We start from the raw sequence: 24,850 nt of genomic DNA, 5'->3' as shown, positions 1-24,850 counted from the left end.
TTATTTGGTGCCTAGGGTGGCACTGTTACATGGGCACTCAGGGCCACGGCTCCTACCAGGGAGGGGATGTCAGGAGGGGGTGAGAAGTGGCTGTGGGCAAGTCCTGCTGAGCCAGGGCTGGCCTGGCGAGGGCACCTGGGGGGCAGGAGGGCTCGGTGGGGATGCCAGCCCAGGAGCCTCAGGGGGACCCCAGAGCACAGAGCTGGCTCGGGTGGGGGCAGGGGTCCTCTTTCACTCCAAACCGCAGAGGAAATACATTCTTGTTTAGAAGTATATTGAAAAGACTGTACCAAAGTTTCTAGAAAAGGGGGGGGCCCTTGACAAGAGGGGTGCTGCCTCCACAGCTTCAGCGGCGGTCAGTCTCGGCCCACGGTGCACCAAGCAGCTAGAGGCGGGAGGAGAGAGTCAGTGGGGTGGTGAGCACGCAGCCCCTTCCCTTGTGTTCTGAGGAGGGGGCGGCTGGCAGGCCGAGCGCCCCCCCACCTTGGGCCTCAAGGTGGGGTCCCTAGGGCGGGGCAGGGCTGACACCACTACTGCCACCTGGGCTGGCTTCTCCCCCAGCTGCTTCTCCCCCAGGCCCCTCGGGCATGTGCCTCACTCGCACTGGCCCAGGGCTGCAGAGGGCCAGCTCCGCCCGCTCTGAGTCCTGGCCTGGCCCCCTGTTCTGTGGCTGGTGGGGTGTGGGCCTGGGCCTCTCCTGAGCCCTATGCCAGCGTGGCTGTCGAGACTGGGCATCGGGCTCTGCTCCCGGTAGGGAGGTGGCGGAGAGTCACTGCAGGACTGGGGCCTCCTCAGCTGGCGCCACCCGGCGGGCTGCCCTCAGGCTTGCTCTGCTGGAACTCGGGAGCTGGGCAGCCCTCCCCAGTGCTGGCCCTCATCCCTCTACCTGGCACTGAGATCCGGGAGAGGGCCTCGGGCTGGCGCAGTGTGTCCACCTTGACGTGCCGGAATGCCTTGCACACGGGGCTCTGCAGGTGCCTGCGACCAGGGAGCAGGGTAGTCAGGACGGCGTGGGCCACCCCTGAGCTCAGCTCTGTCTGGGATGGGACCTCCGAGGCTCCTGGGCAGAGCAGGAGGCCGGGTGCCAGCTCGAGCAAGGCCCATGCCCCCAGGCCTGGTGGGGCCTGCCTGCCTGGAAATAAGGCCCCTCCACCTCCAAGGTCACCCCAGGGGTCAGGTAGGACTGACATCCACCTGTACAGACAACACCCTTGAGGCTGACCAGGACTCAGGCCCTGGCCCCAGAGGAGCCCATCGTCCTCCTCTGTGGTCACTCTGCTACTGCAGCATCCCTAGGTCCTCAGTTTTCGTCCCTCAGTGCCAGGGAGGAAGGACAGGGGCGCAAAGCCACCCACACCTGTCCTTCCTGCTGGTCTTGAGTTCTGGAGGGACCCGGTAGCATCTGGCGAGTCAGAAACCTCAGGACCGTGTTAGATTTCCCCATTGTCACCCAGGGAGGGCAGCAAGTTGCCCCAAACGTGCTCTGAGCAGGTGCCAGCCACAGATGGAACCCCCAACCTACCACCACCTGCCACTAAGCACTTGGTGGGTGGCCAGGCGCAGGGAGGGAGCAGCTGACTGCACCTGCACTGCTCTGACGCTAGGAGCTGTCCAATGGGAGCAGCTCAGTCCTCAACAGGGCTACAGGGAGGAGGACTAAGGAGAGCTGGAGGGCTTCCCAGAGGAGGGGATCTGGGGCACAAGGGACTCTGCACCCACCTGCAGGGGAGCCCCAGGCGCTGGGCAGAGCTGGTCTGCCTGGAACGCGTGCTCAGGAGCTCGCCGCGTGTGGGAGGCTCCCTACGCCTGAGCAACCGCCACCTGTCCAGGACCCGGGCTGGCGCTCATGCTGGGAGAACCTGGGCACAGTGCTCTCCATGCCCCTCCAAAGTCCCTCCGCCACGGAACCAGCCAGCCCACCTTATGCCCCAGCACCCAGGGACAGGGCTGTACCCACCTCTTCCACGCCTCCTCGGTCTCCCAGAACTCATAGATGACGAAGGTGAAGCCGTCCAACAACCTCACAGCGGCAATGCTGTGGGGGAGAGAGGCAGGAGCCTGCGGCGGGCAGGGACCGGCCCTGACCCCACTACCCAGACACGCCATGGCCACCTTTACATCTTCCCCCAGCTGCCCTCCGGCGGGCTTGGACAGGCTGACCTCAGAGCCAGGCTCCGAGCAACCTGACTGATGGGCCCAGGAAGGACAGCCGGTGGCCCCCACTGGAGCCGGTCCTTGCACCACGGTCCCATGATGTTGCAGGGCCCGTGGTGGCTGGCGGAGTCCAGGGGCAGGCTGCAGGCCTGGGCACGCCCTCAAGCCCGCCCCGGACCCTCTGCTGCTCCCACAAGCTCCATCCCAGTGACAGTCCTGGAGCCCAGCCAGCAGCCCCACCCTGGGCTACACACCCTGCAGGCCAGGCGGGCCCCGGCCATCACTTCCCCCCCCCCCCCCCCCCGCCCCCGTGCAAATGGGGCAGATCCTACATGGCTGTGGGGCCTCCGGAAGGCCAGGGTGAGGGGCTGGATGGCTCCTCAAGGTCACAGCATCTGGTACTGTCCTGGTCCCTCGCCCTCCCCAGCTGCTTCTCTTCTTTCACCCACTTGGCAGTAGTGAGCCCAGCCCCGGGGGAGGGGACTTCTGCAAAGGTGAACGTCTGGGGGGGGCTCACAGGCAGTGCCAGGCTGGCTTCACCCGACAGGCTGCTAATTTGTCGGTAGTTCATTATGCTCCAGTGACACGTGGAGCCCTGGGCACGCAGCTCCATGCGTGGAGGGAGCGGCGTGCTGCCCGGGACCAGCCCTAGCCCTGGGCCCTCTCCCAGCCACAGGCAGGTCATCTCCAGGGGCCGGGCGTTACTGAGTGCCACCATCACAGGGTGTGGGTGGCGTATGTTGGGCGCCCACACTTGGGGTGTGGGGGGACAATGCCTCTGGCTGGGTGGGAAGACTGAGCCTGGCCCACTCCAGCCACAGGGAGGACACGTGTCCCACAGAGAGGTGGGGAAAGCCTCTTCTGTGCACCCAGGGGAGGCACCCCACAGTGCCACCCCTCCAGAGGGACTGGGGACCAAAGTGGAGGTAAAGGGGCCCCAAGGGCTGAGGGCCAGGGACACCCCTGGAGGATGGCCAGAATCCTACTGCTCCTATGGTGAAGACCGTCTGCAAGAGCACTTGCCTGGCATGCACAAGGCTCTGGGTGCCATGGCCGGCCCCGCTGTAGCACCAGGGATCTAACAGGGGCCCATCTCAGTCTCGGTGCCTGTCCTTTCAGGGTCTGTGCCTTACTTCCTTGAATAAGTCTGTTTTGTTGGACACTGTGGAGTTCTTTTTTACAACGTCCAAGGACCCTATCGTCCTGCATTGAGGTCCTCATCTCCTTGACCTGCTTGGACACCCTCTAGTGACACGGCCAGCAGCTCCCTTTACAGATGAGTGAGAAGTTATCTGCTACATCTGCAGGGATGGCCCCGTCCCCTCCCTCCACCGCCTGGCAGGGCTCCCTGCCACCGTCCGCCCCAGGCCACGCCAGGCTCACTCACTGGAAGCAGCTCCCTAGTCCAGCGGTGCCCCGCAAGTACTGTCGCAGGGAGTCCAGGAACTCGCTCAGCTGCTCGGGGCACACGGCCATCTCCTGCCGGACAAGCTGCAGGTGCTGCCAGGACAGAGCACTGAGCATGGGCCTGGCCTCCTCCCCTGGGCTCCTGGCCAGGACCTCTCTGCCTGGCCCAGCCCGGCCCTCCCCCTCCCACCCCTGCAGTTTTTGTTCAAATGTATGAAAACTGGCTGGAGCAGCCAAGTCCCAATGCAGAGAGCACCCCCAGGGTGTAAGGAGGCTGCCTGGGGCATGGGTCCCCAGACACAGCCGGAAGCAGCCAGGAGTCTGCCGACCACCTGGCTCCCGGCCACACCCCTTCATCAAAGTCTTGACCTCAGAGCTCAGCCCAGGGAGGGTGGCTGGAGGGTCCTGCAGCCCACTGCTGGGACTGCTCCTGCCCATCTTGGTCCCAGGCAGGAGGGGTGATGGATCTTGAGGGTCCTGGCTTGGGCAGGGGAGGGTGGCAGGGGCTCAGGGAAGGGCCTCACCCTATTGGAGCCTTCTTCATCCGAGAGGCGCTGCTGCAGGTCAAACCACAGTGTCTGAAACCACGAAGCACACGTGAGGCCTGAGAGGCCACCTTGACCAGGGCGGCCTCCAGGACCATGACAGCACCCGGGCACACAGGGCCCCACCCCACTGCCCACATCCCCGAAGCTGATGGGCACTCCTGGGCCAGGCCTTGCTGGGCAGGGCTGGTTGTGGTCCATGCACAGAGCTACCTCAGCGGGCCCCTGGAGCAGGGCTGGAGACCCACCATAGGAAGTGGCAGAGAATCCTTCTGTCCCCTGGGGGCACCGGGAGGCAGGCCTCAGGAGAGGCAGCAATGGTCTAGGACGCCTTTTTCCCTGCCACCGCTGCCGACCTGGGAGTCACCTCGTCTTAACCTCTGGAGCCTAGGAGTCTAATGGTCTGCAGGGGGCAGCCCTCCAACAGCCCTAAACCAAGGGATTCCTGAGACATGTGCTTAACTTCCCCGACTCCCCAGGAGGGCTGCCCCTGCAGGCTCCAGGAGGGCTGCCCCTGCAGGCTCCAGGAGAGCTGCAGAGGGAGCCTGTCACCTCCTCTGCCTGGGGCCCACAGGGCCCACTCACAGATGCTCAGCCCTGGGCACTGAAGTCACAAAAGCAGGTTCTCAGAATCTTGGTCTTTCTCCACCTGATACGAGAGCCACAGTTCTTCCTCCTTTAGCCTGGGCACCCCAGTCAGGGCTGCTCCTGGCTATCCTTCCTCCGTGAAAACAGACTGCCACTGTCACAGGACCACGTGTGCACACATGCATGCACACACGCAAGGGCATGCATGTAGGAAGCGCATCTGTTGTTAAGGGAAACCGCTGGCGGGGGAGCAGGCAGCGTGACCCACTTTACAATTCTTAGTGTTTCCACCACGGGGCCTTTGCACGTTCGCGGTTCCACAAATCACACAGCCAGCCGGAGAGCCCTGACTTCTCCAGGTCATGCTTTCAGAGAAAGTGCTTTCCAAGTGGCGAGGGAGGGCCCAGCAGGGACAAGCCTGCTTCTGGGTTTATAACCATGTTTGTGGGCTCCTGGAGGGCAGGGGCCCCAAGTGGCTCCCTCTGGCTTCCAAATCTGCCCCCCCCCCCCCCCAGAGCCTTCACCCTCCCTGGCCGAGCCGGGTCAGGTGGGCCCGCGGGGGCGGGGCCTGGAGCCGGGCCCGGATTGGCCCCTGCTCACGGCCTGGGCCAACCAGAGACGGGGAGGGGAGGAGGCCCCGCCCTTCCCCAGGACGCCCAGGTGCTCCATGGTTACCAGCCAGCCGCGTGGTTAGAGCGACCGACCGAGCGCTAAAAATAAGCTTCAAAGAGCCTCCCTCCCGAGGCGCCCGCGGAGTTGTTATGACAACGGGCCCAGGGTCCCCTAGCCGCTCCCACCCCGGCAGCTGGCTGTGAGGGGGCGGGATCCCGCTTCGGCCTCAGCCCTGCGACAACGACGGGATGCCAGCCTCCTCCCTCCAGCTCTGCCTCTGCCTCCCTCGGGTGGGAAGCCGCTTGACTCTGCCCCCGTGAATCCCTCCCCAACCCCAAGCCCACCAAAGTCCTAGTGTCCTTTGCAAAAGATGTGAAAAAATACAGAAAAGTAGAAGCGATGTCACCTCCATCCTAGAGCGCTGACACACCCTTAGCGGAGATCCCGTAGCTGGATGTGTACCTGGAGCCTTTTGGTGACAATAATTGCTGACCCTGCTAACTAAGTGCTAACTGGGAGCCTGGCTCTGAGGTCAGCCATCAAGACATCATCTTACCTAATCCTAGCAGCACCCGGTGAGTGGCACAGCCAGAATTCAACGCCACAGATGATCCCTGAGCCACCTGAGCCCCAAGGCACATGGGGGACTCCACTGATCACAAGCCACCCTGTAAAGGCTGTGTCCTTGTGCCATTCCCCCACCTGTGGGTGTGCCACGCTGTGCTCAGTCCATCTCCTACTGGTGACCAGTCCCTTGGGGCTGACTGTCCTGGATCTCACGCACCATGATGCCACTGTGTGGCTCCACCTGCTCAGGCCACTGCTACCTCAGTGCAGAGCCCTCTTTGCCGTGATGTCCCCTGGCAGCACGGGACCCCACTGGCCACTCTGCTCCTGGGGTGCCTGCCCAGTCTTCAAGGCCAGGGCCCATCCTTAGTCTGCTCTCCACCCCCATGCCTCACCTGGGGGGACCCGTCCCATGGCTCCCCGACTCCTGCCCTGATCTCCAAGCTGCTCTGTGTGTGCATGTGGGCGCCACTGGGGAGAAAGGGGTGTCAGGCAGAGGCGGGGCTGGGCTTACCTTGTTCTCCAGCCTCCCAATCAATTCTGCCAGCCGGCTGATCTGGGCTTCTAGACCCTCCTCCTTTGGGTCCCCAGTGACTGAGAGAAGCACAGACCGTGGTGGTAAGCAGGGCCAGGCCTGGGGTAGTAGCACCCAGCCCTCCCCAGGCCCCACCTGGGCACTCAGAATCCTGAGGCTCCCAGGCAGGCCCCTTCCCCCCCAGGGCCACAGCTCTCTCTCACCAGATGGCAGGCTCTTCCCTGGCTCCACAGCCATGAGCTTGTGGTTGGGGGCATGGGGAGGAGAGGGGCTTCCATACCAGGTGCCCATGCCCCCGTGGTCGGGCTTGCCGTGGTTCTGTCTGCAGCGTAAGTGGGGAAACAGACAATGACGACAGCCGCAGGACCCTGGACACATTCAGCAGCTTCAACAGGCACTTATCAAGCACCAACTGTGGCTGCAGTGTGCCCAGAGTGCACCTGCGGACTCCTGTCCCCTGGAGTGGGCGACTTGTCTTCGTTTTGAAAGAGGTGGAAACAGTGCCCACAGAGCAGGTGACTTGGCCAAGGCTAGCTGGTCAAGCCAGAGCCGGAACCCGGCTGGGCAAGGCTGGGGCAGATGCCCATCTCCTGCCCAGCAGCTCACAGCGTCCCCAGGCACCTGCTGGGCCCAGGCTGTGCGGATACCAAGTCCCCCTCCCTGCGCCACTGCCAGTCAGGGTTACGTGCCTCCTGGTGTGGGGGATCTGGGCTGGCACTACAAGACTCCCAAAACGGGCGTCCTAAAAGACATGGAGAGTGGGGACACGGCAGGACGGAACTGGGATCCTAGCCTCTCCCGCCCCTGCACCCCTCCCCCATGCACACTGACCTGGGGCCCAGCTGGCTGCCTGCACACGGCTCAACAGGCACTGTGCATGGCAGGGACTTTGAAAAACGCCTGGTAAACAAACAACTCCTCATGCACAAGGCTGCTGGGAAACAGAGGCCAGGGATGGAGTGCACACACCCGCCAGCACCTGCCGCAGCGACACCCCGTCACCGAGCATCGCTGCCTTGGTTCACTCTGGAATCCGTCTCCTGTGAACCCTGACCGCTCAGCACGGCTCTCCTGTGTGGATGGAGCAAACCTGGCTCCCCAGGGAGTGGGAAAGGCTCTGAGGTGTCAATCACGGTAGCTCTACAAAGCAGCAGCAAATTAAATGTGTCCCTTAGACCGTGAAGGGCTGAGTGGGAGGCCCCGGCTGCGGGGTTTGAACCCGAGGCTTGTGCCTGGAACACAACACCCTGAGGAGCTGCTTGGGTGGGGAAACAGGCTGCTCCCAGGGACCCAGGGACCCAGGGCGGGGGGCGGGCCGGTGTAGCCACCGACATGGGAAAGCAGGCCCGGTGCAGGCGGCCATCTGTGAGAACCACAGGAGGACCCGTGTGCCACAGCGGATGAAAACGGCAGGTCCTGATCAGGACAGGAAAACAACACACAGCACTGCAGAGCCAGGCTCAGCTTCCAGAGTGGCGACCCGCTCTCGGATCAAGACTGGCTACAGACACGGAGCTCTGCCTCCGCGCGGGCATTCCCACCAGCGCCCGTGCCCGGGGCTCTGCACCCTAGGTTTCCCAGGTGCTGGGCACAGTCAGCACCTTTGCGATCACATCTGATTGAGGCAGCTCCGTGCCAGCCGGGACACACCCCAAACTCCCAGCCCAGGGCAAGCCCGTGTCCCCGCTGCACTGTGCCCGAGGCTGTAGAAATTCCAAGCTCTCTAGAGCGGGGCGGCCCGGCAGCTGTGGATTCTGTTTCCCCACTGCACTGGCACATCAGCTGCCCTGGGCAGAACTGGGCAGGAGAGTTTGCCTCAACCCGGGGCAGCACACGGGGGGCTGGTGACCCGGGACTGGCACTGTTGAGGGGAAGGAGAAAAGTGCCCCTCTCCAGGAACCAGACACACAGTCTCCACCTGGCACCATGAGAGGACCCCGGGCAGGAACAAGTCCTTACTGAACACTGAGTGACACTGTGACAAGACCACCCACTTCTCTTTCAGTCCTCCCGGGAGAGCCTCAGTTTGCTTCTACCCCCTCTTCAGTGCCTCCCGCAGATGGCCCAGTCTCTCCGTGGGCGAGGAGGCCGGGGCCTGGAGGCCGGAGTCCAGCAAGAGCATGGCTTATCTCGCTACTTCATCCATGGCAAGGGATGCTCTTAACCATAAAAAGTGGGCCAGACAACAGGGTCACTCTGCACCAACAGTGAGTGTCAGGCGGGTGCAGCGAGCCTGATGGGTCTCCAGTGGTACCTTAACTGTCCTGAGCAGGCCCTGCATGTGCACACCAGGCGTGCATCCGGCGCAGCCCACCTCACCCGCTCCTCACGGTGATGGAGAAGCAGCTAGGTACATAATCCTCCCGTGCTGCAGCCCGAGACACGGAGGCCCAGAGGAGCAGCTTGCCCAGTGTAGCAGGCTGGCCTGTGCACACGGCACACCCCAAATGACCCTGCAGGGTCCCGTCCACGCACCGGATCTGGCTAGTCTGTTCTTCGATGGCTTCCACCGCACTCTCCACAGAGCTCAGCAGAGACTGGATCTGATTGGCCGTCTCCTTCAGGAGGAAGCGGGTCACAAACTGGTCCACGTTGCTCCCGCCCTCATACACCTGTGGAGGTAAGGGAAGGGACATGGAGAAGGGGTGGGGACAGAACGTGGAGATGTGAGGCACCTGGGGTCAGTGTCCTTGCTTTGCAGGGGGAAGGGGATACTCTACTGCTTCTGCATCTTGAAGGCTGTAGAGTACTCAAGACAGGGCATGAACTCAGGCATCAAGGTCCAAACCCAGGTTTTACCACTTACCAGCTTGCGGCCTACTGGAGCCTAACAGGGCCACTGTACTCTATCTTACAAAGTTGTAATGGGGATTCAATGACCACATCTACATAAAATGCTCAGCCCAGTACCTGTCACAGCAAATAATAACCAGCTGGAATGATAAAGGTGATGGTGATGATGTTGGTTGTGGTGATGGTGTGATGTTGATGGTGGTGATGGTGATGATAATGACAGTGATGGTAGTGGTGGTGGTGATAATGATGGTGATGGTGGTGATGATGATCATGGTGATGTTGGTGATGATGGTGATGATCATGGTCATGGTCATGGTGATGATGATGATCATGGTAATGATCATGGTGATGGTGATGATCATGGTAATGATCATGGTGATGGTGATGATGATGATGGTGGTGATGATGATGATGGTGGTGATGATGATGATCATGGTGATGGTGATGATCATGGTGATGGTGATGATCATGGTGATGATAATGACAGTGAGGGTGGTGGTGATGATGATCATGGTGATGGTCACGGTGATGGTCATGGTGATGGTCATGGTGATGACAGTGAGGGTGGTGGTGGTGATGATGATCATGGTGATGGTGATGATCATGGTGATGATGATGGTGATGATAATGACAGGGTGGTGGTGATGATGGTGATGATGATCATGGTGATGGTCATGGTGATGATCATGGTGATGGTGATGATAATGACAGTGAGGGTGGTGGTGATGATGATCATGGTGATGATGATCATGGTGATGGTCATGGTGATGATCATGGTGATGGTGATGACAGTGATGGTGGTGGTGATGATGATCATGGTGATGATGATGATGGTGGTGGTGGTGGAGGAGGAAACGATCATGATATGGCTGGTGCCCGGGGTCAGTGGCACGACACTGATCAGCAGTGGTGTTTATGTTGCCGTCACAGAGCATTAGGGAAGAACTTGTCATCATTTGGCTCCCTCTTCCCTCCTCCAAGGAGAATTCTTCGGGCTCTCGAGTATCATGTTGCTAAAGAGAAATGACAGAAGAAACTCAAATGCAGCCAGAGGGTTACAGTGGCTCCCCAAAGAAAGAGCGAGGCTCATGCTCAGAAGGAGTGGGGGAAGCAGAGCCCAGTGGGGGGTGGGGAGAGGGAGCAGCTCAGGAGGCCGAGGACCAGGACCAGGTGAAGCTCCATCCCCCTATACTGAGACCCCAGCCCCGACTCTTCTCATCACTGAGATTCTTTTGGCTGCAAAAGGCTGCCCAGGAGATGGGAAGACTCGGCTCACCAGGCCACTGCTCAAACCCTGTGTTCCCCAGCCTCCCCCCGAGGTCCCGCCTGCCAGGGCCACCCGCTCCAGCACTTTGGAATCCTGCCCAGTCCCTGGCAAGGGAAAACAGGGCTCCCAAGGAAAGCAAATTAAACCATCCATCACTCTGGGAATTAATTAGCAATAACTGAACAGTGGAGACATGGCGGAGAGACAGAGGCCGAGGAGGGAGGCAGGTAAGGCTCTGACGGGAATGTCCTGGGTCAACACCCGGCCAGGGCTGCGGGGGACCGACCCGGGGGAGAAGGAATCCTGTCCCACGCCCACGTGGCGGGTCCTGGCGGCTGGGCGCACCACATTGATGGATTATTCTTCCTAGCGAACAGCTGAGGCCACACACAGCCCAGTGACCGCTGGACTCTGGACAAATGAACAAGACGACTTAACTTGGTAGAAAAAAAATGGAACACATAGGAAGAGGCTGCTGGAGAGGGGCACAGCCGGAAACTGGCCGAGGACGGGGACAGGGACGGGTCAATAATGGCCTGGCCTGTGAAGCCGTATTCCAGGGCGCAGAGAAAGCTTTCCAGATCCCTCCTCCGCCACAATCGCGGCCTCAGCCAAGAGACCAGCTCTGCAGTTGGCAGGGGGAGAGGGAGAGCTCGAATTCCACACCCACCGACGGTCACTCACATGCAGGAAGACGGGGGATATCCAGCAACCTGCGAATCTGTGACTTTCACCAGATGAGCATCTTCCCCTGAGGCTTGAAGCTCGGCCCGGGGAAGTGGTGCCCACAGGACCCGCGACCACGCAGCTCAAGCCTTCAGGTTATGGGGCCCTAAGTGAACCGGACAGTCTAACTCCAGTGACCCTGCATCAAGTCAGTAGACCATTAAAAAACAGCCCAAATCTCAGAAATTCCTTAATTCCCAAAAGGAACAGAAAGGATTTTGTATTAGCCAAGTACAAAAATGCATTTGAGGGTGTCTAGTGCTTTAAAAACATCACTAGTAAAACGACAATGAGGATTTTTAACTGCTCAGTCCTGATCAACAAGCAGCAGACCATCAAGAGGAAGTACGTATGGGAAGGGAGGGGAGGGGAGGGGGCATAGTAGGGGATAGGAAAGGCAGCAGAATACAACAGACACTAGTGTGGCAGTATGTAAAAATGTGGATGTGTAACCCATGTGATTCTGCAATCTGTATACAGGGTAAAAAGGGGAGTTCATAACCCACTTGAATCAAATGTATGAAATATGATGTGTCAAGAGCTTTGTAATGTTTTGAACAATAAAAAAAAAAAAAAGAAAGAAAAACGTAGGAGAAATGAGGAAGGGTTAAAAAACCGGGAGAACAGGAGACCACAGCAGCAGCCAGGACAGAACGTCTGCCAGGAGACAGGCGGCCGCATCCCCGAGGGAAACGCAGCTCCGGTTGGTGATCCGGTGATCTGCCAGGGCGCACCGTCCCCAGAGCACAAGGGACTATCGAGAGCTGCACAGAGCTTCTGCACAGAGCACTGGATCAATGTCACCGCAGAGCTAGCGCCTCAGTGAGAAAGTGCCACAGTTAGATCCCCATGGCGGGCGGCAGGAACTGCCACAGGTGTCACAGCTGTGTGACGCAGCAGCTGATCACGATGCCTCCATTACGATGACCCCCACTAGAGAGAGCAACGGTGAACACGCGCGCACGCCCAGGACCTGGTTAAGAGCCAAAACTTGGAAAGAGCCTAGTACAGCCAACAGTAGAGGGAACACAAGCCGATCCAAATAGGAGGGTTTAAAATCATGCTTTCAACATTTTCAATGACATGGGGGAACTGTCAAAATATTAGGTGAGAAGCAGAAAATAAACTTTTCTAATGGGATGATATTAAAAACATTAAAGAAATGCACGTGGAAAAAAGGTATGAAAAGGTAAAAACCTTCAGTGTTCACCGTGGTGGGCTGCTGGGGTCAGGGTGATCTAAAAGGTCAGCGCTACATCCTAAAATTTCATGCTGAATACCCACCATTACACAATAAAAATGTAACGAAAGTCAGCACGCCTCAAACCTCCTGGCTGAGACTAAGAAGGAAAAACGTTTGGATACAAAGGTGACGAGACAACAGCTCAGTGGAGGAATGAGCCCTCCACGCCCCACAGGGAGGAGAAGTCGGACCACGGTGGTCAGGGAGGCGCAGGACCTCACCAGGCAGCGTCTGCAAGTCTCTGAAACAAAAGAGATCCCTGTGTGTCTTGTCTAGTCCACTTTTTGGGACCACCTAAAAGTGATCCCGTCTTGGAGCTGCTTTTATCACTCCACAAGATGCAGAGAACTTGGAACGACGCAACACTCACTCACGGGCACGCTGGTGGGTTCTGCCCGGCAGAGCGTAACTGACAGCTCTCCGTTTGGCACCGTCCGCAAATTCACTTCAGAACCTCCGCACATCGCAGAATGGTCCACTCGATCTCATTACAGCAATGAAAGGAAAAATGAATGAGAACAGCAGACTAATCAGAGAACAGTGGGACCGAAAGAAGGCACATCAAAACCCACGGTGGCCAAACACAGCACTCAAAGGTCAAACTGAGTTACCAAAACCATCTAAGCATTCCGTTTCACACGGGGCGGAGAGGGGGACCAAACAGTCACAACCGCAAACCCCAGGAATGGGGAAGGAGCTTGTAACAACGACACATAAATCAGAAAACGTATCTTGAAACGTAAATAAAAGTATGGGCTGTTTGTTAGAAACAACTAGTTCAATCAGGCCTGTCATATATACGATTAAAATTTTATATAAATATATATGTAAATTTTTTTTAGTTGTAATCAAACCCAATACCTTTATTTTATTTATTTTTATGTGGTGCTGAGGATCAACCCAGGGCCTCGCACTGCTAGGCGAGTGCTCTACTGCTGAGCCACAACCCCAGCCCTCAATATGTAAGATTTTAAGATGTAGAAAATGGTATCAATTTAAAATAAGATCTGAGCGGCAATAGTAGATGTTTGATCGTTCTTACTCTGCGTTAAATGAATCTGTTGTGTGTCAAACGGTGTTTTAGATTTTTAAAAAATAGTCCAAAGACCATACCATGTGTAATTGATCATAAAACCAAACACATCCAGGGCAGTTGTTTAAAAATATACTAAAATGAACACAAAAAGTTAAAAAAAAATTAACGAAAACAGGGCTTGCCTTAAAGTACCTACTAAAACACGCCCTCCTCTGGCAACACCTTAGCCCGAGAGCACAGATGACTTCTGTTTTTGAGTAGAGAACGATCCCGTGTTTGGGGAGCCGACTCATGCACAGAACTCGCCCAGAAGCCCCTCCTGAGGCCCCTGGAGGAGAGAGAGCAACACTGGGCCAGGGCTGAGGACTGGGCAGAGTGGCCACAGAACGAAGTCCCCAGGAGGCTTTATCACAGGGAGCCACAGACTGTTCAATACAGGAGTCTAAAAATAGAACCCACCATCCATAGCTCGAGCAAAATCATTTGATGGTTAAAAAAACAAAACACCACAGTGGCGTTTGAGAGAACTCGCTACCCTCCTAGGACAGCATCTAATAAAGGCGGGCGGACGCATCTCTTCAACAGGCTGGAGCGGATTCTAAAATAAGAGCTGGCATTAATATCATAATTAGTGGAAAAATCCTAGAGCGGAGACTGAAAATCTAGCACAACCAGGCAGCTGGGGGGCGTCAGCGCCGTGTCTTGGAATCCAGGAAACGCGACACACCAGCGTGATGGGCACGCGCAGCAGGACCTGCAAGTGGGGCTGCTGACCGGGGGGTGCCTGATGCACGCGGTCAGCTACAGCCAGGGGACATGAGAACAGAGCACAGCCATGGGCTGCGTGAAGAAATGGCAGTCACCACCTTGAGGACCTCGAGGACCTGGGAGCCACCCAAGGCCACAGAGAGCAGCCCCCACCCGCGACTGGTGCACAGTTCCTGGGGCAGTGGCCAGGCTGGCCTGCACTGCACAGGAGATGGTAGACCCCCTCCTGGCTGGGGGCCTGCAGCCGGGCCTGGGGGCCGAACCAGGGCCAACAGCAGCACCACCCAACCCTGCCAGGGAGCAGCCCCCTCCCAGAGGAGGAGGAGAGAGGGGCCACGGAGGGTCCCTGCTGCACAGCACCCAGGGGCGTGTGGCAGCCTTCCATGGGCCATCTGTAGCTGGCCCAGAATCCCTGCTGACCCAGGGCCCTCACAGTGCTTCAGGACAGAAGGTGCTCAAAGACCAACGTGAACAGGGCGTCACTCTACGACGGTGTTAAAATACACTCGAAAGCAGCAGGACTCAAGCAGCGGCACGGTGGGCCAGGAGAGTATGTGTGCCCAGGCAGTGACCGGGCAGCAGCTCACCATGCTGGGCATACGACAGGGGCCCGATGATGAAAACTGCCGGTCGCACTGCTCGGTGCAGGTCCTGTGCTAAGCGGCTGCCACAGTCCTCTCCAGGATGGTGAGACGGAAGCTCCCATTTCACAGAGGGAGCAAATGAGGCTCAGGAAGGGAAGTGACTGGCTCGGGCCCTTCAGCCAGGTCTGCTGGACACTGTCCTCTCAGCTCCCCAGCCTCCGCCAGCATGGCCTCCCTGAGCTCCGGTGGGCTGTAGCCCCGGCTACCTGCAGGTGTCCTCCTGGGGCCCTCTCCAGCTCCCTCTTGGTGGGCCTGGACTCGTGTGCCCAAACGGCTGCCCCTACCCCTGCCGACAGCCCTCTGGTTCCCCTCCTGCCGTGCGCTGTCTTGCCAGGCTCTGACTCAGTTTCCCCTCCTCGTCCCCTGAAGCTGTGGCTGTGACCCCGCTGGGTTCCCTTTGTGCGCCCCATTTCCAGAGCTATGAAATGGAAGGTGAAGACCACCCCGGGGGCTGTCCCGAGGACCAAAGGAGATGTGGAGTGTGGGGCCTGAGCACGCGCCAGCCTCCGCAGGTCCTCAGGACGGCTCTGGGGCTCTGACCTGTGGGTGCGGAGAAGGAAGCCCGGGGCAGTGGAGGGTGCTGTGACCGTCAGGGCTCCAGGGAGAAGGACAGAGGCCCCAGGGAAGGCTCGTGGCACCCAGTCTGCAGCCTGGCTCCACTGCCCTGTCCCCACCCTCCGAGGTGGACACGAGGCAGCAGGACTGTGGGCAGGCCCTCTCTCCAGGACACAGCCCCTCCACGGCCCACAGTTCCCAGCTCGGCGGGGGCTCCCTGCCTCTCCCATAAGACCACCGATTCTGGGGTCGGTGCCGACGCATGAACCCAGTGCTCCCTTCCAGTCTCGTAGGCCTGCTAAGGAAAGGCACGAGTCTGTCAGGTGTGGCACCTGCCCAAGGATGGGTGTCACAGCTGCTGCCCATCCCGATTAGGTGGGAAGGGGCCTCATGCCCTAAACAAGCATAAAGGGCCGTTCACCAAGCTGCTCCGCTCACTCCACAGTCTATCCGAGCTCCCTCCAGGAGCCCAGCCCAGCCCAGCCCTGTCGTCACACAAGCAGGAAAACTGACCTTCTTGGTGTAGCCCATGGCCTTCAGGACAGAGTGATTCAGTGTCTCCAAGGACGCCAAGACATCCTCGTAGTCTCCCATGTGGTCCACAAAATAATCTGGTGGGGGAGGGAAAGGTCGGGGTAACCCGGATTCTGCCCCTCCCACCGGCCTCCCAAGCCCACCGTGCCCCTCACGGCCTCGCCCTCCTTCAGGCCCTTTCCCATCCCCCTGCACCCCATCTTGGGCACCTACCACACAGCTCCTTGGTGTCCACGTGGCTGGGGAGAGGGGGAGAGAGAGAGAGAGTCAGCAGCCCGTCCTTGCCCCTCCCGTGTGCACAGCTGCCCCATTTGTGAACCACGCGCCATGCCCTCTCCGTTCTCCAGAGGGGAGGGGGCAGCAGTGGGGGGCCATCTGCCCGCCTGTCCTCATCTTGAGGCCCACAGACCACAAAGTAATGGAGGGCAGTGAGCAGGGCTCCGCCGGGGGGTGGGGAGAGGCAGGGATGCGGGGTGGGTCCCTGTCACAGGCTGCCAGGGAAACTCATCTGACTTCCGATGGTGGCCCCAGCCCAGGCATTGCTGCCTCTGGGTCCCAGCTGTGCAGGACAGGGACAGCCTTCCTCAAGGTGTCCTGGCTGCATTGCACGGTGCAGCCCGGGTCGTGAGCAGGCGGGAGAGGGGTTCAGTTAGCTGCAGGGGGAGGAGTGGGGCCAAGCTGGAGCTGGATTGGGGTCCAAGTCGAGGCAAGCAGCTCAACACCATGGTCCAGGCCGGGGCTGGAGAAAGCACGAGGCTTTGGCTTAGGGTGGGGTCAGAAATGACATCACTGCCAACTGCCCGTTCTCACTGTCCACGTGTATAGGCAGAGCTGAGGGTCTGTCCTTGCTTGGCCAAGATGCTCAGAAAAGACCAATTCTGTGACAGTAGCCAATGCAGAATCGACCTGTCCACTCCCCACATCAGCCCGGGCAGTGAAGGCCACATGGATCTGACTTTTGGATGAGCACGGTTGGGCGTTTTGGGGCCCTGCCTCACAGGGGCCTGGGAAACGAGGCTGCCTTCAGGACAAGAAGGGACAGCTGCTGCACGCGGCTGGGCGCGCCCTGGCCGGGCAGGGGCTCACTTGGTGTTGTCGGAGTCGATGGTGTGGAAGAGGTCCTCCAGCTCCTTCTCGTTGAGGACGCCATCGGCGAAGAAGAGCTGGAATTCCTCCAAGGACAGCTTCCCGTCATCTGTAAGGTGGCAAGACAGCAGAGCAGCTGGCATCTACAGATGAGACCGGCAAGGCCCAGCACACCCCCCCATCCAGATAGGTCCAGCCGGGATGACCCCCCGCCCCCCCAGCTCGTCCCAGCTCAGCAGAGAAGCTCTGCTTCACATCATCCTGGCCCGTCTAGCGGGTTCCAGTTAATCAGCAAACTCCAGTTCACAGAATCCCAGACTCACCCGGGGATGCCCAACTCCACAGACCCAGCCACGACCCTCCAACTAACAAGTGCTACAACAGCTAGCCCTCTGGGTCTCGCTGCAAAACAGCCATTTGCATGCCCTCAAAGAACAGAGTGTCCGCCTCCAGGATGGCCTCTGTCCCATCTCCGCCCATCCCAGCAACCTGCCCAGCAACACGCCACTGGTCAGGGTGCAGCTGAGCCTGTGGTCTGATGAACGCCTACTGCTTCCACCTGGTCTCTCCACGGTGACCGGCAGACCCCGGCCCTCGGGCCTGACTCTGAAGAAGGACCCAGCCCCTCCACTGGGCCCATCCACATGGCGGCCAGAGACGCCTGTCCATGGTCAGCACTACTCTTCTCTCTGGCCATGAACACTTCTTTCAAGCCGCCAGACCACAAGGGAAGGAGGTGCCAGCAGGGCCGAGCCCAGCACCACAGGAGCCTGCGCGAACCGCGTCTGGCTGGAGCTGTGGTCTGGGGTGGTGGGTGGCGAGGCCCTAAAAGAGGGTCACATGCATCCGCCCTGCACTTGCCTCCCCCTCTCCCCCTCTGCTGGCTGTGTGCACTTATCTGTAGGGGACACCGCTGGCCCCACCAGGAAGGTCTCGTGGGATCAGGTCAGCCTGGGCCACTGAGGGAGGCAGCTAAGGGGGACTCCAGTCCCTCGTGTCAGCCCTGCTCCTTCCGCCCGGCGGACCTGCTGAGCACTTGGCATGCTGGCCCCACACCTGCCCCACCTTATGGGAAAGCCGCAGAGCACGGGCAGAAGGCCACGCAGCCCCTAGTGAGTCGGCAATCAAAGTCAGCTGCTTAAGGGGAGGATCCCCGTAAGTCCCGGCACCTGCGTGTGATCAGACACCCCTCTCCCTGTGGAGGGACGAAGCCCAGGATTGGAGTGGAGTGCCACCTGGACCCGAGGCCTCTGTCCCCCGGGAATGAGGGCCTTTGTGCAGGGCACGACCTGCCCAGTCGCATATGGCAGGCCCTCTTGGGTTCAGAATGGAAATCATTCTTAAAGCTTAAAGGCCCCGTGCTTCTGCCTGCACCCGGTGCCCTGCCAGGCCCACAGAACACTCGGGGCACCTTCAGGCTCCCGGCGGCTCCCCGCGTTTCCCTGGGGGCCGTAAGGCATCGGGCTGGGAGAGGGGGACGTGGTGTCGCAGAGGAAGGAAGCATCTGTATCTTTCAGACACAAGCCCCTACACACCAAGACCCCAAAGGCAACCGTGAGACCTCCAGCCAGCTCTCGCGCTCTGGGGCCCATCCAGGTGTCCCGGCAGGGGGCAGCCTCCCGCCAGCACCCCTTCCATGTCCCCACTGCTCCAGGCTCTCCACCCGAGGCCCGGCATCCCCCTTTATAGGGACAAACCCAGGTCCTGCAGCTGTAGCTTGAGCCCAGACCCTCAGGCCAACCCAGGCCAGGGTCTTGTGACAAGACCCCTCATCTACCCAGCCCTCGGCAGGGGCCAGCACAGTGCCCCCACTGCTTCTGGCGAGGGACGGTGAGCAGTCCTGTCCTGCGGGGGGAGAAGCTGAGGCCAGGCCTGGACGGGCTGCGGCTGATCTGCCAGGTCTGAAGGCCACCAGGCACAGCGGGGTTGCAGCACCCCCTCCCTCTCTTCCTCTTTGTCCCAGCACCTGGGTCCTCTCTGCACCAGGGAGAAGAGGCAGCAGCCGGCCATTCCCACCACAAAGGCTTTCAGCTGACATTTACCTTGAACATCAACAACCGCGGGGCTAATGAACCTGTATCAGTTAATGAGGCAAAACACCCTCCCCCCAGGCTTCGTGTCCAATTAGCCGAGCCCGAGGCCAGCACTGCCATCTCCACCAGAGATGCTGAGCAGGGTCTTCTCAGGTGTCTTCACTAATTAGCACGAGCTTGGCCCGAGGCAGTGGCCTTTCAAACATCAAGAGCCTGGTGTCCCTGGCCCTGGGGGGAAAGGGTGGCTGGCCCTCACCTCTCTGTCAGCCTTCAAGTGCCACCTTTTGGGTTCATATCCCAGGCTGTCTGTCAGGGTCCCCACTCCAGGTGTCTCCTGGGGACCTTGGCCAAGACGGACTCTGTCATGGGTGCCCCCATGACAGCCAGCCCTCAGGTCCTCGCTGCTGTAGTCTCCGAGGCCTATGCCCTCTGATCTGCAGCCCGGGTGGACACTGCACGCCCATCTCCCACCCCCCAGGCACCCTGGGGTCCTTCCCTAGGTACCTGAGCAGGGCCGCAGGGGCTTGTGATCTGGATCATCTGCGCCTGCGCCATGCACACCTACTGCCATGGCTGCCCCCACCCCTTGTTTCTAACCTCCAGCATTGAGTCAGAACCCCACCTGCACCCTACCCACCTCAAGAACACCATCTGCTGCCCACACCTTGCTTTGTCATCCGTGAAAGGGGAGCAGTTCATCCAAGGAGTCCTGACACACTGCAGGCATCCGGGGACCGCTAGCACCCTGGCAGGGGTCAGCTTCCAGGGAGCCCAGGGTGCCAGCAAATGCCTGCTGACCAGCCACACCCATAGGTGGCCCTTCTCCAAGGGACTCAGTGCCCGTCGGCCGGTTTGGCAGATTAATTTCCTAGGAGCCAAGCCTGGAGCTCCTCTCTGCCCACAAGCCCTCGGGGTGGGTGTCACAGTCCCCTTTTTCAGATGGGGAAACGGAGGCCCTGAGTTTGGTGACATTCTTGCTCAGCTGGAAGCGGCTGAGCCAGGACATGAATCCCTGGCAGAGCTGCTGCAGAGGCTGGCCATGCACTGTCCCTGCAAGGGACAGAGGAGGGGCCCAGCCTCACCTCCTGAGCCTGGAATCTCCCACTGGAATTGGCATCTCACACCACGTTAGCCCTGGTGACAACCCCTCATGGCCACACGGCAGTGGTGGGAACACATACGACCCCGGGAGGAGGAGCGGCTGCAGGAATGACACGAGGGTCCCCACAGCTGTGCACAGGGGACAGAAACAGCTTCCCACAGGGTGGAAGGACACATCCCGGGGGATGGCAGTCCGAAGCTCTCACTCTCCCGGGCAGGAGTGTGGACCCACAGCGGGGCTCCCGGCAGAGGCCAGCACCTCCCCGACGGGCAGGCTTCCTCCCCGCAATCACCCTTTAGCGGCGGCCCTGAGTGTGTGAGCAGCCCCACGGCAGGGGACAGACCCAAATCCCCACCCGCAAGGCCCTCCCAGCCTGCTGGAGGAGCCGGGCTGGCCTCCTTCAGCTCCCGGCGGAGGCTCTGCAGGCCGCAGTGCGGCGGCCATTTCCTGGGCTCCAGTTAATCTTCCCACGTCCTCTCCCTCCTCCCCTCCTGGAGTCACTGCCAATGGCCTTCACCCTGAGCTGGCCTCACGTGCAGGATGGGGTCAGGCGGGAGACCTCTCCAGGACCTCTGTGCCTGCGCTCCACCCCACAGCCGGGGGGCAGTTGACAGTGCCCCCAGCTCCTGCCTGGCTTTTCCCAGAGCCCAGGGCAGCAGGCAGGGTAGGTGTCACCAGCCTGGGAACAGATGGGACAGGGCATCCTGGGGAGAGGTCACAGGGATGCTCTGAGCCCGACGGTGACTGTGGTGCTCTTAGTGAGGCGCAGGCTGAGGGCCTCGCGGGAGGAGCACAGGTGCAGGCCTTGCTTCATCTTCAAGCCCCTGCCTCCCTCCTGGTGGGTCTCCCCAAAAGTCAGGAGTGGAGGAGCCACGAGTTCCTGGGCCACAGCAACATGGGGCTCACCCTGCTGAAGTGCTGAGAGGTACGGGGCAAGGGCTGGGGGTCCATGACGCAGCTCCGACTTCCTTCAGCTGCTGAGCAACCCGGGGGCAAGTCACTTAACCTCTCTGGGTCATCAAGCACTGACAGTAGAGGGCAGCTGCCCCCACTGCACCGGGCGGCTATGAGGACGTGCCCAGGCTTCAAGGGACTTGGAATAAGGCTGGGGCTTCCTTTAAAGGGTAGTTCTGAGGCCAGTCCACCGCCCTGGGCAGTCTATGCCAGCACAAGCACACCCAGGGTCCTCCGCATCACAGGCCCAGCCCGGGCCCTCGCAGCAGAGGCTACGGGGATGCCCGCTATGCAGGCGGGAAACCAAGGCCCAGGGCAGCACCAGGACCCGGCCTTCTGATTCGAGAGTCTTTAGGTTCAAGGTTGTCCACGTCTCCTACCCCTGATCCCGTCCCTGTGAAGCATCAGGACAGAGAACCTGCTCCTCACTCAGCGGACAGCCCGCGAGGTAACTCACCATTTTTGTCCGCACGTCGGAAAATCTGCAGAGAAGAGAGATGGGGTCGGCCCTGAGCTGGTAGGGGCCAGGCGCCCTCCGTGCTGGACCTGAGATCCCTCCCTTCCCCAGGAGAAGCTCTGGCCCAGGGAGGAGACCTGGGCAGGGCCCCGGGGCAGGGGAAGGACCTGCAGGCGAGGCTCCCAGCCCTGCCTTGGAAGGGCCACCCCCTCCCTCTGCGCCGCCAGCCTGCCCACGGCCTGCCTGCGGCAGCCACCCACCCTGCACTCACACACCCCTGCACTCACACGCCCACACACATCCCTGCAGGTGTGCCTGGCCACATTCCCACGGCTCACCCACCCGCTGCCTGGCACTCAGCAGGGTCCCACGGGGCCACCGGCTTCACCCCACACTCCTTCCAAACCCTAAGGCCTCTCCAGGAAGGCTGGGTGAGGTCTGGAGGAGGTGTCCCCCAGGTGTGGCCATGACACCAGCCAAGGGCAGGACAACTCCATTGTCTGGACAGGGGAGTGGGTGAGGGCAGGAGGCCAGGAGCTCAGATGACCAGCTGTGGGCATGGGGGGCAGGCCCTGCCCAGCCTGAACCCAGAGACCAGGCACTCTGCAATCCTCTCCAGACAACCGGCCTCAAGGTCAGGCTGGTGACAGGCACTGTGTGTCCAGAAGCAAGGCAGTGAAGACGGCCGGGGGCTTGGAGAGCCCCTCAGCCCAGGCTGGACCTCAGAGCCAAGGGTCTGCTGCTCAGGGCAGACCTGGGTCAACCACCACAGTGACCTGGCCACCCACAGAGTGAGGTTCCAGGGCCAGCAGCTGCCCCACCTGGGGCTTGTCAGCATGTAGAGAGTCAGCCCCCCTGGACCCACCGAGTGGGAACGTGCACTTTGACCAGGCCCCAAGGGCTGAGTCACCAGCACAATGAAGTCAGAAGGATTCCAGGGTGTGGGGCACCCCCACCCAATGGAACTGGCTGATTTCAGCCACCCCCAAGGAGGGCAGTGACACTGGCAATCCCCCCCCCCCCCGTGTTCTCCCAGGTACCAGGGGGTCTGGCTGGGCCCAGTGAGCTACGCGGGAGGTGCCACCCCCTCTGGCCATCTATCTCAGTCCTCACTCTGGAGCGAAGGAGAGATGCCCTTAACCACCCTCACCCCTACAAGTGACAGGGCAGGAGTGTCCCAGCCCTCCCAGGCCCAGCATGGAGTCGGCCGGAGGCAGCACTCAGGGAGGCTTCCCCGCCTCCCTGCTTCCCTGCTGAGCTCCCACACCAGCCGGGCTCCCCAAGACCCAGCCTGGGCACCCACACGGCTGCTCCCGACTGGGCAGAGATCCTTAAGGCAGGTCCTGACACGGCACAGTGGACATCCGGTGAGGCTGCCTCTGGAGTGGGCATGAGCACCTCCCCAGCCCCTTCCCTGCTTCACTGATGAGGACACCTAAGCCCCGGAGCCCACATGGCCAGGCAGAGGAGGCAGAGGCTGGCCCCTGGGCAGGGCTTCTCTGCAGGGGGAGGCTGTGCTGCGGCCTCTGCCTGGGACTTTGAGCTCACTCATGCTCAGCCAGTGTAGCTGTGTGCCCTGTTGTGTGTGTGTGTGTGTGTGTGTGCAAGCATGCACAAGTGGGTGTGTGCGCCCAAGGCCCCAGAACGCCCCCCCTTCCAGCCCTCCAGTGAGACCCACCTATGGGATCGGGGAGGAGGAGACAGGAAACCCAGGTCCCTCCACTTGCAGGGATGCGATGCGTGGTACACATATGTGCACACACTCACACAGAAACACCCACAACCATCACAGAAACCCATGACACACACAGAGGCACCCCCAGCTGCACAGGATCCCCACTGGGACCCGCACCCTCCCTGATCCCCCTTCCTCCTGCTGCCACATGCTTTAGTGGGGGGAGCCTGCTGCCCCAAGCCTCCCCCACCCAAGATGGGAGAGTGAGGTGGGCTCTGTGGGTGGTCAGGATGGGTGGGGAGCTAGTAGGGGTGAGAAGGATGGAGCTCTTGGTAGGGAGGGTGGTGGGGAAAGGAACGGCGGGCAGAGGGGCTCAGAGTGGAGTGGGTGGGGAGCCGGAGGGGTCCCAGCACTGGGCTCCGGGTGGGGGGCGATGGTTCTGGGTCCATGGACAGGAGACAGTGGGGACTTGGCTTTCCGGATGGATGGGCAGGGCCCAAGGGTCTCTGCAGCCCAGAACGGGAAGACTCAGGGTCCAGAGCAAAGAAGAGGGCAAGAGCCAGGGGCGTGGGGGGTCTCAAAAAAGTATCGCTCCGGGCAGGAATCTGGGGAAGAGAAGCGGGGGTGGGGCTGCCAGGGGCTCCTGTCCCCAGGTTTAAATAGAGAGGGTTTGGCTAGAACCGAAATAGGGGGCGGTGGCCGCGAGCAGGGGCTCAAGGGTCCAGCCCGGATCCCGGGAAGTGGAAGCAAAGAGAGAAGTGGGGCCGACCCGGTCCAGGCGGAGACCGCCCCGGGCGCAGAGGGGCTGGGGGCTCGCGCTCGGGACGCAGAGAGCTGGGGTAGGGGTCCCGCCGCGGCCTCCGAAGCGGGTGGCCGGGGTCTCCTGCTCAGGGAGGAGGGGCCCCGGGTGCCGCCGGGCCCCGATGGGAGGAAGGGCTCGGGTCCCAGCGGGGCTCCGCCGGGCGGGGGTCCCGGCCCGCGCGTACTCACGTCCAGGATGACGGCGGTGCCCCCGCGCGGCGCGGCGGGGCCGGGGTCCGCGGCGGGGGCGTCGGGGACCAGCGGCGCCCGGGGCTCGCCCATCCTGGCGCCCACCCAGCGCAGCAGCCCGCCCAGCGCCCGGCCCTGCGGCGGCGGCTCCCGGAGCAGCCTGTGCGCGCCGGCCCTGCACAGGCGCGCCGCCCGCTCGCACATCGCGCCGCGCCGCCGCCGCCCGGAAGCCCGCCGACCCCCGCCCGGCCGCGCCGCCCCCGCGCGACCCTCGCGGCGCCGCCCGCCCGCGCCGCCCCGCCTCCCCGCCTCCCGCCGGCCCCGCGGCCGCGGACACCACGGGGATGGCCGGCGCCGGGGGACGGGCGGGGGCGCCCCGCCCGGACCCCGAGCCACGTGCCCCGCGGCCGCCGCCCCCACGCGCGCGCAGCGGCAGGGGGCTGCCCTCCGGGGCGCGGGGCCTGACGACCGGGCCCCGGCCCGCCGCGGAGGGACTGCCCTGTGGCACGGGGTTGAGGGGGACCTGGCTGCGGGCGGGGCGTCCCTGAGTCTGCCCCCCGAAAGTGTCCCGCTGGC

At 61.2% G+C, this 24,850-nt stretch overlaps 1 protein-coding gene across 2 annotated transcripts; it reads right to left on the bottom strand.

The window, feature by feature from the left end:
• Positions 1-314: 314 nt before the first annotated feature.
• Positions 315-24,478, bottom strand: Necab2 (N-terminal EF-hand calcium binding protein 2). Of its 2 annotated transcripts, XM_027933215.2 has the most exons (13): positions 24,275-24,478; positions 21,610-21,634; positions 17,064-17,172; positions 16,191-16,216; positions 15,957-16,054; positions 8,884-9,020; positions 6,612-6,730; positions 6,388-6,467; positions 4,086-4,139; positions 3,542-3,654; positions 1,958-2,035; positions 887-978; positions 315-385 (listed from the first exon to the last, which is right to left on the bottom strand). In XM_027933215.2, exons 1-13 carry the CDS (start codon positions 24,476-24,478, stop codon positions 357-359), a joined length of 1,164 nt encoding a protein of 387 aa, XP_027789016.2. In that variant the 3' UTR covers positions 315-356. The 2 variants fall into 2 exon arrangements, with proteins under 2 accessions (XP_027789016.2, XP_071460756.1); XM_071604655.1 differs by lacking the exon at positions 4,086-4,139.
• Between the last annotated feature and the right edge of the window lie 372 nt (positions 24,479-24,850).

The sequence above is a fragment of the Marmota flaviventris genome, chromosome 18, assembly GCF_047511675.1.
Source record: "Marmota flaviventris isolate mMarFla1 chromosome 18, mMarFla1.hap1, whole genome shotgun sequence".
Taxonomy (NCBI): domain Eukaryota; kingdom Metazoa; phylum Chordata; class Mammalia; order Rodentia; family Sciuridae; genus Marmota; species Marmota flaviventris.
This window is presented reverse-complemented; position numbering and strand designations above follow the sequence as displayed.

Bases quoted from the DNA above. Each gene is read 5' to 3' on its own strand.
- Necab2 (XM_027933215.2), bottom strand. From the start codon at position 24,478: ATGTGCGAGCGGGCGGCGCGCCTGTGCAGGGCCGGCGCGCACAGGCTG. The intron at 4,140-6,387 runs GTAAGCCCAGCC...TCGTGGTTTCAG, and splicing joins TTGGGAGGCTGGAGAACAAG to ACACTGTGGTTTGACCTGCA. The intron at 3,655-4,085 runs GTGAGGCCCTTC...CTGTCCTGGCAG, and splicing joins ATGAAGAAGGCTCCAATAGG to CACCTGCAGCTTGTCCGGCA.